Genomic DNA, 13,321 nt, shown 5'->3' with positions numbered 1-13,321 from the left:
TTGTAGCTAAAATAGCTACTGCTTTCATCCTACTGTATGTGCGCAGTTTTGTCTCCAAAGACTTTTGGAAAAAAGGCAGTTTGGAACTGATTCACTGTTCTAGGCACTAGAGGTTAGAGACTAGAGCAGTGCCTGTCTTCACAAAGCTCATATTCTAGAAGGGGAGACAGGCAATAAAAACATAAACAAATAAAAATGTATATGATAATAATAAGTAATATAAAGAAAAATAAAGCATGAAGTGCAAGAGACCTGAAGGAAGGGATGGATGAGCCACACAGATATCTCAGAGACAAGCTCTCCAGAAGGAGCTCACAGTGCACCAGTACTAAGCCAGAGAGGCTGGGTGGAAGCAGAAACATGTAACAGTACGAGAAAAAAAGATGGGGCCGTGGACCAGGGTGGCATAGGAGGGGACTTAAAAGTCTAAACTCCTAAGCTTTTCATTCAGCACTCTTCCCAATGGGATGCCAATTTATATTGCCCAGTATTCTGATCATGTACTTAGGGTACAGCCAAACTGAACCACTCAATGTGCCCCAAACACGCCTTGGGATCTTCTGCTAGTAAACCATATGCTGTTTCTGAAGGCTTGAATAGTCACCAAGTTTGGAATAACATTGCTTTGGAATCAGACTGATTAGGGTTCAAACACCAACATTGCCCATTGCGTTAAGGGGCTAGGTTTCTTAGCCTGTTTCCTCATCTGTAAAAGAGGCATGACCATATCCACCTTCTAGGATTGTAATGAAGCTACAGGAAGACCATTCATATGGGGTGCCTGGGTGGCTCAGTGGGTTAAGCCGCTGCCTTCGGCTCAGGTCATGGTCTCGGAGTCCAGGAGTCCTCGGATCGAGCCCCGCATCGGGCTCTCTGCTCAGCAGGGAGCCTGCTTCCTCCTCTCTCTCTGCCTGCCTCTCTGCCTGCTTGTGATCTCTCTGTCAAATAAATAAATAAAATCTTTAAAAAAAAAAAAAAAAGAAGACCATTCATATAATGCTTACTGAAGAAGATAGCTCCTGACAACTGCTCACAACCCCTCGACCAGTGAATGAATAGTAGCAATTAACATAATAATAATACTGGTGTATTAGAAATAATGCATCCCATTTTTTTGTACTAAAAGATCTATGCTTGATTCTCTGAACCACTAGTTAACTAACTGTGCCATCAGCTTTCTCTCTCTCTTTTGTAAAATAAGGGTAACAACAGTTTCTAACTCATAAAGTTATTGAGGATCAAATATATTTTCCAAAGCATTTCATAAACTAAAAGCACTCTACAAATATTAGTTATATAACAATAATAGATGTCTGCTGGAGGAATGAGTGGTTATTATGACACAATCTCCAAAACATCTTTCCAAAGTTTATTAAGTGCATTTTCTTATCCATCACTGAAAACATTAAGCAACTTAGAGCACACAAGCAAATGCCATGCTAAGCAAATGAAAGACATTTAGAAGCTGTCAACTGAAGAATATGTTGCACGGCTAATCATAAATTGTAGCTAAAACAGCTACTGCTTTCATCTTACTGTATGTGCGGCAGTCTTGTCTCCAACGCCTTTTGGGAAAAAAGCAGTTTTGAACTGATTCACATCTGCTTTATTCTCATCAAAGTTGATAGTGAACTGCTGAAGATACCTTCCATAGCACTGTAAAAGCGCCAGTTTGTATTCCTGAAATAAAAAGAGGACTTGATGAAAGTTTCAAAGTATGACTTTGCTTATCATTATTAAAATTTGATAATATTCAAATTATTCTTAATAGTATCAATGTTGATTATTACTGTAACACTCTTTTACTAACACCATTACATTGTAACTACCATTATCACTAGCATCTCTAAACACATATTATGTGAAGCCTCTGCACTGGGTGCTTCATGTGCATTATTGCATTAATCCTCCTCCCAACAAGCCTATTGTGAGACGAGACCATCAAAACGAGAATATCCACCAGGGTGTGGATAATGATGACATAATAATGAGAATATTCACCAGGGTGTGTGTGGTAATACCTATATATACTCAAAATCCAAAAAATTCATCATCACCATGTCATAGTAATCCACCTACTCAAGAGAGGCAGATGAGTTGCACAACCAGCCTTGCTTCTCTGATACCTCCTCAGTTCCAAAAAAGAAAGAAAGGCGGAGAGAGGGGAGAGGAAGGGAGGAAGGGAAGGAGAAAAGAAAAAGAGGAAAGAAGGAGAGAGAGAAAGAACGAAGGCAGGAAGGGAGAGGATAGGAAAGGCTCTCTCTCTTTTATCTGTCACCAGTCTCTGAAGCTGCATCAGGACAAATAAAAAAAGCCTGAGCTATTGTTAGTTAGGATTCCTATTAGTCCTAATTCGTGCTTATGTTTCCATTTCAAAATCAGGCCTCATCTCTGCAGCGCACAGGGCACAGCTGACCTGGAGCTTCAGGGCAGGGGAGGTGAGCAGGGCTACGGATATGAGTCAACTGCACCCCTCGTCAGCTTCCTCCCCTACAACTGTCTCCAGGGAAAGCAACTACTCTCCATGTCTACTGCCTATAGGGTTACCCAGGCCCTTGGGAGGCATCCACAGTCAAACTTATGTTTCTGTTTCTATTGACTTTTTTGTTACTTTTCACTAATGGGAGGCTGAATCTTTTCCTTTCTAACTTGGTTCATACAATGAATTTAAATCTAGGTTCAAAACAAGACTATCCCAACAAAGCGAACTTCACTGGAATTAAATAAAACTAAAGAGATTCTAGAACCAAGAAACAACTCCAGTTCATTTTCAGGATTCTAAATACCTCTATCAACCCACTTTCTCACCAATGAAAAGTAGATTAAAAATGTTTTCTTTGTTCCTTTAAGTAAATTTTAAAATATCCTATCTGGACCTATCTGAAATATTCTGAATCTTTAGCCACTACCCAGCATGAACTTGCTTTATCAACTTCTAACCTGTTCTTCCCTCCTCCCTCCACCAATATCCGCTCCACCCACCTGAATACTCCACAAACACCACCCAACTGTGCTGTGTATCACCCGCCTCCTATACTGAGAAGTATAAAAACAGAGAGGACACTCTTCTAATACTCGTCAAAACAGTTATTCCACTTCACATGAATATAACTCACAAGGTGGATCTTGTCCAAGAGTTTTTTTGTTTGTTTTCAATAGTTTTCCTGTAGAGAAACTTTTTTTTATCTGTAGTTTTTCTTTATTTTTAAATTTCTAAGAACTACGGTCCAATTACATGAAGCTAAGCTGATGCTCTAATTTTGGCAGCAGACAATAGATTATCTACATTTGAAATTTCCTCCACAGTTCATCCTCCATTTGGTAAACTTGCCTCTCAAACCTCTCCCCACTAAAAAAAAAGAAAAGAAAAATAAATTCAAGTCCAGAAAATAGAAATGGAGGAGGAAAACGAAGCTGAAAAACTGTAAATCAAGAAAACATTGAAAATGGCCTAAAAACGCTTTGGATAAAAAAAAACTCTCGGTCCAAGGATTCTAGATGTGTCAAACATTCATATTTAACTCAGAATAATGTGGGCCTATGCCAGAGCTTAAGGGAAAAACGTACATTATCGTTAACTGAAAACCCAGCTATGGTGTAGTCTTACTAAAGCAAATCTACAAATCCACAGCAATCCAAGACCTGGGCACTGTTACCAACTAGAAATTGGGCACAAGCTCAGTTCTGAATACAATACTAAGCAAGAAACAGGACACGTAAGGAATGTCTGCTCTAATTACATATAGCAAAACATTAAGAAGTTGAAAGTAATTAAAACAGGGTGCTGGGAACCAGACAACAAAGCAGCAAGGCCAGGAACCCATGAAAGTTGTCACTGGGCAAGGTCAGCCATGTGAAAAACAACAGGAAGTGGTGTCTGGTCTCCTTTGTATGAGGTAGGAACATGATGACTCAGCATTTCCTGTTGGGCACCTACCACACCCTATGTTAACTAGGGGCTGTGTGCCTGCCTGACCCCAGCCAGTTCTCTCTCTGTTCAGGAATCTCTCACCTCTGGAGAATCTCAACTACAAAATTAAAAAATAAACACTCTTTTGATTACTGTGCCTCATTAAAATTTATAACATTCGTTCATATTTTTCTAAGGAAAAAAATCATATTTTCTAAGGAAAAAAATCAAATCATGTAAAATAGGAATGGTATCAAACCAAATAATAATAATTAGCCAAGTAAGTTTCATTTAGGCCCTTTTTACTCCAGAGGCACTTACTTTCATTTCACAAAGGCTATCTCCAACCTTCAGAAGCTTTTCATTGTAATAAGCAGCTGGCAGCCGGGGGGCATATTTGGTCCAGATATTAAACAAAGAGGTGGCGCTGTAAGAATCATAAAATAAAATTATATCTTCAAAGTCAGCAAGAAACCTCAGTTAATTAGCAAACAATCCCTAAAAACTTACTTTGTGCTGTCTTTCCAATGTGCCTTACTGCCAATGGCTAATTATTACTAAATATAGTGAAAATTATTGCTTCCTTTATGCCAAACACTGACCAAAACTATCTTTTTAAGATTTTATTTATTCATTTGAGAGAGTGTGTGAACAGGAGAGCACAAGCAAAGGGAGGGGCAGAGGGAGAGGGAAAAGCAGACTCCCCCAGCCATTCCCCTGTGAGCAGGGAGCCCTGCTCAATCCCAGGACCCAGGGACCATGACCTGAGCCAAAGGCAGATATTAACTAAGCCACCCAGGTAGCCCTGATCAAAGCTCTTTACATCCAATTTTTAAAACAGATCTTACTTTTTAGAGTAATTTTAGGTTCACAGAAAAATTGAGCAAAGGGTATGGAGGTTCCCCACATGCTGCATGCCCCACCCAAATGCACAGCGCCCCCCCACCCCGCCCTTATCAACAATCATCCCCCACCAGAGCGGTTTATTTGTTACAACTCATGAACCTACATTGACACATCATTATCAACCAGTATCTAGTTTAATTTAGGGTTTACTCTTAGTGTTATATACCAAGTGGGTCTGGAAAAATGTATAATAATGGGAATCCATCATTATGTTATCACAGAAAGTAGTTTCACTGCTATAAAAATCTTCTGTGTTCTGCCTATGCATCCCACTCTCTCCCTTAACCCCAGGCAACCACTGAGCTTTTTATTATCCCCACAATTTTGCCTTTTTCAAAATGCCATATAGTTAGAATCATACAGCATATAGCCTTTTCAAACTGGCTCCTTTCACTTAGTAATATGAATTTAACATTCCTCCATGTTTTCTCATGGCTTGATAGCTCCTTTATTTATAATGCTGAGTAATATTTCCTTGCCTAGATATATCACATTTTATTTATTCATTCACTTACTGAAGGGTATTTTGTTTGTTTCAAGTTGTGGCAACTGGAGTAAAGCCACTATCAACATCCATGTGCAGATTTTTGTATGGACGTAAGTTTTCAACTCCTTCAGATAAATACCAAAATGCATGATTGCTGGATTGTATGGTAAGAGTATGCTTAGTTGGGATGCCTGGGTGGCTCAGTCAATTAAGCGTCTACTTTCAGTTCAGGCCATGATCCCAGGGTCTTGGGATGGAGTCCCACATCAGGCTCCCTATTCATCAGGGATCCTGCTTCTCCCTCTGCCTGCCGCTCCCCCTGCTTGTGCGCTTGCTCGCATTCTCTCTCTCTGATAAATAAATAAAATCTTTAAAAAAACAAATAAAACTCTTAAAAAAAAAAAAGAGTATGCCTAGTTTTTTAAGAAACCACCAAACTGTCTTCCTAAATTGGCTGTAGCATTTTGTATCCCACCAGCAATGAATAGGGAGTCCCTGTTGTTCCACATCTTCCCTTCATTTCGTGATGTTGGTGCTCTGGATTTTGGCCATTCTAAAAGGTGTATAATGGTATCTCATTGTTTTAATTTTCATTTTCCTAATGATATATTTTTGGGGACCATCTTTTCATATGTTTATTTGCCACTTGTATTATCTTCTTTGATGAGGTTTATGTTAAATTCTCTGATCCATTTTTAAAATGAAGTTGTTTGTTTTCTTATTGTTGAGTTTTAAAGGATTTCTTTGTATATTTTGGATAATGGTCCTTTATCAGATATGTCTTTGGCAAATATTTTCTTCCAGTCTGTGGCTTGTCTTTTCATTTTCTTGATGGTATCTTTCACAAAGCAGAAATTTTTTATTTTAATGAATTCCTGCTTATCAACTCTTTTTCATGGACTGTCGCTTCGATGTTATATTAAAAAAAAATCATTATCAAACCCAAAGACATCTAGATTTCTCCTATGTTATCTTTCAGGAATTCCATAGAATTTTACATTTAGGCTTGTGATCCATTTTGAGTTAATTTTTGTGAAGGGTGTAAGGTCTGTGCTGAGATTCATTTCTTGCGTGTGGATATCCAGTTGTCCCACACCATTTGTTAAGATCATCTTTGCTCCACTGTATTGTCTTTGCTCCTCTGTCAAAATCAGTTGATTACATTTATGTGGGTCTATTTCTGGGCTCTCTGTTCTGTCCAAATGATGTATGCGTTCATTCTTTCACTGATACCACTCTGTCTTGATTACTGTATCTTTAGAGGAACGCTTGAAGTCAGTTTTCCAAATTTGTTCTGCTCCAATACTGCATTGGCTATTCTGGGTCTTTTGCCACATGCAATTTTGTTTTCATTTCATTTCCACAACAACCTTGAGATACGTAGTCTCAATATCCCAGGTATATAGTTGATGAAATTGAGGCTCAGTTCATCCATGATCTTAACTAGTATATTACTGTGCCTGCCTGTCTTCTGAAATGTAAACTATCTGAGGGCAAGGATTTTGACTATGTTATTCATTGCCCAACCTCAAGAGTAGTGAATATCTAGTATATATATGTACTCAATAATTATTTGTTGAAAGAATGAATGAATACACAAATGACTACGAAGAAAATTCCTTGTTTTTATTTTATTTTTTTCTTTAAAGAGTCCAGGGATTTCACTATCAAGTCAGTCCTTTAGGGTTCTATTTCTTTCCACCAAGTAAACAAAAATAAAACATACAATATTCTCAAAATAGTTTCTAGTTAGTTTCAAATGGTAGCAGATCACTGATCATTTTGTTCATTCATTTAGTTAATATTTACTCCTTCCCCCTCTCTCAGAAATTATAAATGCCTCTAGGAAAAATCCAAATTTCCCTCAACAGTTGTCTAAGCCTATCTCATAAATTTCTATATGTGGACAGTATTATGTACTGAATGAGTGTGTCCTCTCGAAATTCTTATGTTGAATTTGAGTGTGGCTATATTCAGAAAAGGGTACTCTCAGGAAATAATTAAGGTTAAATGAGGTCATAAGGGTGGGGCCCTACTCTGATGGCATTAACGTCCATCTCAGAAAAACTCCAGATAATTTGCTCTCTCTCTCTCTTTGCACTTGGTCAGAGGAAAAACTATGTGAAGACCCAGTGCTCTTCTGCAAGCCAGGAAGAGTGCTTTCACCAGAAACACACTGCAAGACCTTGATCTGGGGCTTCTAGTCTCCAGAACTATGAGAAAATAAATATCTGTTGTTTAAATCATCCAGACTTTGGTGTTTTGTTATGGCAGCTCAAACTGACTAACTTATAATTACTAATTAGAAACTAATAGTCCAAATTGACTAATACAGGCAGGAATGAAAACTTAGGGACTGAAGATGGATCTAGTACCTATGATGTATATGTTGGGATATTATCAGAACAACCTCAACAGAAACATGTCGATTAATGCATTCACATAATTAAATGGTGTTGAGTTACAAGGGAGGGCTAGGGGGACAGGATAGTCTTGCCTTCTTTGACTGATTAGTAATATTTTGGGAAATGAAAATATACACATAACCAAGTAGTAAATAACCATGCCCAAAAAAGTTATGGGAAATATAGCCATAGACATTTTAAAAAGTAAAGGTTTTTTAGTTTAGGTTTTTCTTTTTTTTTTTTTTAACCTTTTCGCTTCCATTTGCTGTTTCATGAAATGTCACAGTATTAGAATAAATATAATGAATCCCAAGAAGTCAGCAAGCCTTGTTAGAATTCTTAAATTATGCAGATGAAAGACTTAATATTTTCAAACCTTAAAGATGAGATAATGATGACTATGTTTATTACTCATAAAAGAAAAATACCAGCTTTGTTAAATCAATCAAGCTTATATAATAAGCGAATTTTTTTTTTAAGTGAACTTTAAGTTCAAGTTAAGACTGCTCACTGGGAATGACTTACATAACGATTAAACAAAGAAAATATAACATACACTATATAATGTGCATCATTTAAGAAAATGTTAATACCCTTTGGATTGCTGACTTATTACAGCTGCCACTGGATAGTTAGAATTCTCTAAAATAGAAAATCTTAACTATATAAACAATATCTAAATCTCATGTGGTTTTAACAAAAGCATACCTTTTAAAAAAAATCTGTCAAATTCTGAGTTTAATAACATTGCCTATGATCAAACTATATTTTAGATCCTGTGATTTTTTATGCTTATGTAAGTTCCCACAGTTATAAAAAAATTTTGATTTTAAAAAATAAACATCTCTCAAATCTGTTATAAAAGCAAACCCTACCTCTTATATTCTTTTTTTTTTTTTTAAGATTTTATTTATTTATTTGACAGACAGAGATCACAAGTAGAGAGGCAGGCAGAGAGAGGGGGAAGCAGGCTCCCCACACGGAGCAGAGAGCCCGATGTGGGGCTCAATCCCAGGACCCCGGGATCATGACCTGAGCCAAAGGCAGAGGCTTTAACCCACTAAGCCACCCAGGTGCCCCCTACCTCTTATATTCTTAACTGGCTTCCACATTGTCATTCTTACTCCATTTGGACAAGATTACATAAATACATATAATATTAAATAAGGTTAATCCCTTGCCCAAAACTACCCAATGTTTTCCCATTGCATTTGGAATAAAGGCTAATTCTATAAAAGGCCTCTAAAACCTTCTATAGCCCTACCCATGTCTCTAATCTCACCTCATAGCACTGCACCCACACTCACTAAGCTATGCTTAATGAATGGCCTTCCATACATCCCTCCCAAGTCTCTGGCTCTTTCCTGCCAAGATCTTCCCACATGCTTATTCCCTCTGTTTATCCTCTCTCTTTGCCTGGTATCCTTCTAATCTCAGCTTAATGTCACCTCCCTCACCGTTCACTTGAAAGTAGCTCTGTGCTGTGTTCTCTTGAAGCCTCTGCTCAGGTGTCACCTACTCTGACCATATTACTGAAAATTGCAGTCTCCTATCTCCCACTCCATAACCCTGCCTCTCTTTAGTTTTCTCCCTAGCATTTATCACTTTCTAGGTTACCATAAAATGAACTTATTTAATATGTTTATTGCATACCTCCTCCTCTAGAATATAAACACCAAGAAGGCAGGGATCTGTGTCTGGTTCACTGCTGGATTTCCAACACCTAGTACAATACCTGGCACCTGTAAGTGCTCAGTAGCTTCTTCCCTCATTGCACTTGCTGTTTGTATATTGACTTAATGACTCACTGAAAGCTTATAAACTCCATGAGCACAGATTCCCTATCTATTTTTCATGACCATATAACCTATGGCTAATGCAATGCTGGGCACATAGTAGGCATTCAATAAAAGTTGTTGTGCAAATAAATAAATATCTAAATTTTGTGAGAGGTTAGATTGCTAAGGTCTGTGTCAATCATTAAGGTTTGTGATTCTCTTACAGTCTCTTTAAAGATGAAACAGATACTCTACTAACCAACTGGCCCAAGGTCTACTTTCCCATATATAACAAACAATTATTGAAAACACAAGGATAATAATCCTTGAATTCTTTCAATACCAAATACTCACTGAAAGTTTACTCTAGGGGAGTCTGGGTGGCTCATTCAGTTAAACGGTTGCCTTCGGCTCAGGTCATGATCCAGCCCCAGGTTAGGCTTCCTATGGGGAGTCTGCGTCTCCATCTCTCTCTGCCTCCTACCCCCTGCTCATGCTGTCTCTTTCTCTCTCTCAAATACAGAAATAAAAACCATGAAAGAAAGAAAGAAGTTAGTTAGATCTCTCTATCCCAACCACCAAGCTAGTTGCTAAAGATAGAAAAATGAAAGAGGCACATTATCCAAAGTCAGCAGGGAGCTTCCATTCTAATAGGGGAATTGGATAATATGCAAGAAAACAAATAAGTAAAAAATATAAATGGGTGGTTGAACCTGCATTAAATAGGAAAGGCCTCTCTACAGAGGTAAGAACTGAGCTAAGACCTGAAAGAAATGAAGGAGCCAGATATTTGAAAAGCTGAGGATAGAACATTTCATACTGAGGCAGCAGCAAAGGCCCTGGGATGAAAAAAATAGTATCTGTCTGCCTGGAAAGTCCTGAGAGAGAAGTGAGGGATGGGCTGAGATGGAAGAGGCAGCCAGGGCCAGATGCTCAGACCCTGGAGGACAGAAGGAGTCTTAAATTTATTCTAACAGCGATGGGAAGCGATAGAAAGTCTTGAGATAGGAGAGTGGGTGGTTGATTTATAAAGGTTACCCTGACTGTAAAGTGAAGGATAGATTTGAGAATCCAGAGGCTGTGGGGAAAGCACAATCTGGTGGTTTGAACTACAAGGCTGGTGGTGGAAACGGGAAGATAAAATGCTATCTAAGGCACAAGCGCATAAGTGTTTTAAATATAAATACACATAGCTTAGTAATGCACTTTCCTTGGTCAGTTCTTGGTTCTCATTCTACTTGGCCCATCAGCAGGATTTGCCACTGTTAATCGATCATTCCTTCCTAATTTGAAACGGTTTCTCTACCTAATTCTCTACCTGACTGCCAGCACACCACACACTTACCGTTTTCCTCCTACCTCCCTGGCCACTCCTTCTTAGTGAATGCCACTTTCTTATCTCTTGTCAATGTTGGCACACCCAGGAGTTCAGTCCTTGGCCTCTCCTTTTCTCCATCTACACACACTCCCTTAGCAATTCCATCAAGTGTCATGATTTAAATATCAATAATATACTGACGAGTTGCAAATGTTTATCTCCTTTGACCTCCAGATCCAAATGACCAACTACCTATGTAATAGTTCTACTTGGGTGTTGAATTACATTTCAATCTTAACATATATCTAAAACTAAACTCTCGGGATGCCTGGCTGGCTCAGTGAGTGGAGCATGCGACTCTTGACCTTGGGATTCTGGGTTTGAGCCCCACATTGGGTGTAGAGATTACTTAAAAATAAAAAATATGTTTTAAAAAAGGAAAACTAAACTCTTGATCTGCCTCTTTCCTACCAGAAAGCCATTCTTCCTACAGTCTCAATCCTATCCCCGGAGCCTCACACTTGCCATTTTCCCTTGTGGCCAGTTCTTCCTACAGAAATCTTCATCAGGGGCACCTGGGTGGTTCAGTGGGTTAAGCCTCTGCTTTTGGCTCAGGTCATGACCCCAGGGTCCTGAGATGGAGCCCTGCATCTGGCTCTCTGCTTATCAGGGAGCTTGCTTCCCCCTCTCTCTCTGCCTGCTTCTCTGCCTATTTGTGATCTCTGTCTGTCAAATAAATAAATAAAATCTTAAGAAAAAAAAAAGAAAAAGAAATCTTCATCAGTTGCTACTATAGCTCCTTCTCATCTTTCTCAAAGGCCACTTTTCCCGACTTAACCAAACCATGCTCCCAGCCCCCCCATTTTAAATTTCAACACCATACCATATCTTCCAACCCCACACTCTGCTCTAATATTCTCCCTAGCATTTCTTTCCCTGTAAAATGATTTCTCTACTTGTTTAGTAGCTGTCTGTAGCAACCAAAAACATACGCTCCATGAAGGTACAAATTGTTCTCTTTCATTAATTTCGTATTTTCCTAGATCCTAGAATGGTACCTGATATATAGTAGGTGTTCAATAAATAGTTAAATGCATTAATGAATAACAAATGTAAGTTAAAACTATTTCATCATATTAAACGCATGAATGAGAAATAAAAATTGAAATTATTCACTATGCTGGTATTCTTTGACATTTGTCTACATTTTTAACTGTTTGTTCTGCGAGGTATTTTGACTGCGAAATAAAGATGGTAACATCATCAAGAAAGAACCTTGAAAACAGGTAATTTGTCACTCTATAGTAACATAGGGATACAACTCCCAAAAAGGCAAACATATATGCAAAATGAGTACAAAATCAGTAAAAAAAAAAACAAAACAACAACTCTGACCCTAACAACAATATAAAAAGGAATTAAAGTATAAAACGGAATTAAAGTGCTCATGTTCACGGCATCAAGAACTTTTTCAAGAACCTAAGCTACCTTAAAGTTATCTCTTTTTCCTCATATACAGAATTCTACCCACAATATGGAAACTTGTGAAACCCCTGAGTGAGTCAAAAATTTATTAGCATGGGGTAGCGTCGCGACTGGGGAACACTCAGAAGGAATGGTGAGTTATGAAACACTTCTGTGTTTTTCTTTTGACCCAAGCAGGAAGCCAAGGTGTACCATTTACCGGGAATTGAGGATCGTAGAGCGATGAGTCTCCACTTCTAAAACTCTGTTTTTACCTCCAGGTCCGCAATTCTGACCCAGCTCTGGCATCACCGTGGGCATCCTCGAGGGCATCTCCTCAGGCCCCAAGAGTTGCCCGTCTCTGGCCGGCGCCCTCCCCAGCGCCCTGCCTCTGCTTACCAAAGCCGGTGGAATTCATGCTTCTGTTCCTCCGTGATCGCTAACGCCTTCTTTCTCTTCATAAAGCCTAGTAATTCCCGGATTTCCCTCTCGCAGGAGGCCAGGAGCGGGTTTTTAGCGTCCAGTGGCCCATAAAACACAGCAAGCGGCAAGGAGTTCTCGAGGCAGACAGAGCGCGGCACTGGGCTCGGGGAGCTGTCCTTCGACTCCAGCGGCGACTTCGAGAGTGCGTTCGAGGTGGGGGGCGGGGTCGGCGGCGGCCCCGTTGGGGACAAGGATGTGGGAGACAGGGTGACGGGAGAGGTCGAGGAGCTGTCTAGCGCCGCCATATTGAAGAGACCCCGACCGGCTTTAAGTGTATGGACACGCGGTTGCCTGGCGACCGTCTCGGGGCAACCAGGCTTCCAGCGCGCTTTCGGGAAAACACAGCGGCCCCTAGAGGGCAAAAGGGGAAAGAACCCGGTCCGGAAAGAAACCACGCTCTGGGGGCTTGTTTGCCCTCTTCACCCGCACTGCTGTATGAGAGAAGAGAGAGGTTTTGTACAGAAAGCCAGCGAATAGCAAAAGCAAAAACTTAACGATTACAAATTCAGACTATATTCGTTTTCCACTTCGGCTACTTAATGATAATAATGATCATTAATATGTGTATGT

At 39.4% G+C, this 13,321-nt stretch overlaps 1 protein-coding gene across 2 annotated transcripts in view; it reads right to left on the bottom strand.

Moving 5' to 3' along the window:
* CFAP54 (cilia and flagella associated protein 54) overlaps positions 1-13,042 on the bottom strand; it is a 317,324-nt gene extending 304,282 nt beyond the window's left edge. For both annotated transcript variants that reach the window (XM_032874281.1, XM_032874282.1), the window contains exons 1-3: positions 12,668-13,042; positions 4,232-4,337; positions 1,537-1,680 (exon numbers count right to left, since the gene is read on the bottom strand). In XM_032874281.1, the coding sequence (XP_032730172.1) occupies positions 1,537-1,680; positions 4,232-4,337; positions 12,668-12,996 (579 nt within the window). In that variant the 5' untranslated portion in view covers positions 12,997-13,042. The remainder of the gene's footprint in view (positions 1-1,536; positions 1,681-4,231; positions 4,338-12,667) is intronic.
* Positions 13,043-13,321: the final 279 nt, after the last annotated feature.

Source organism: Lontra canadensis, unplaced genomic scaffold (genome assembly GCF_010015895.1).
Source record: "Lontra canadensis isolate GAN:19392208 unplaced genomic scaffold, GSC_riverotter_1.0 scaffold52, whole genome shotgun sequence".
Classification (NCBI taxonomy): Eukaryota; Metazoa; Chordata; class Mammalia; order Carnivora; family Mustelidae; genus Lontra; species Lontra canadensis.
The sequence above is the reverse complement of the archived record's forward strand: the minus strand, read 5'-3'. Positions and strand labels throughout refer to the sequence as shown.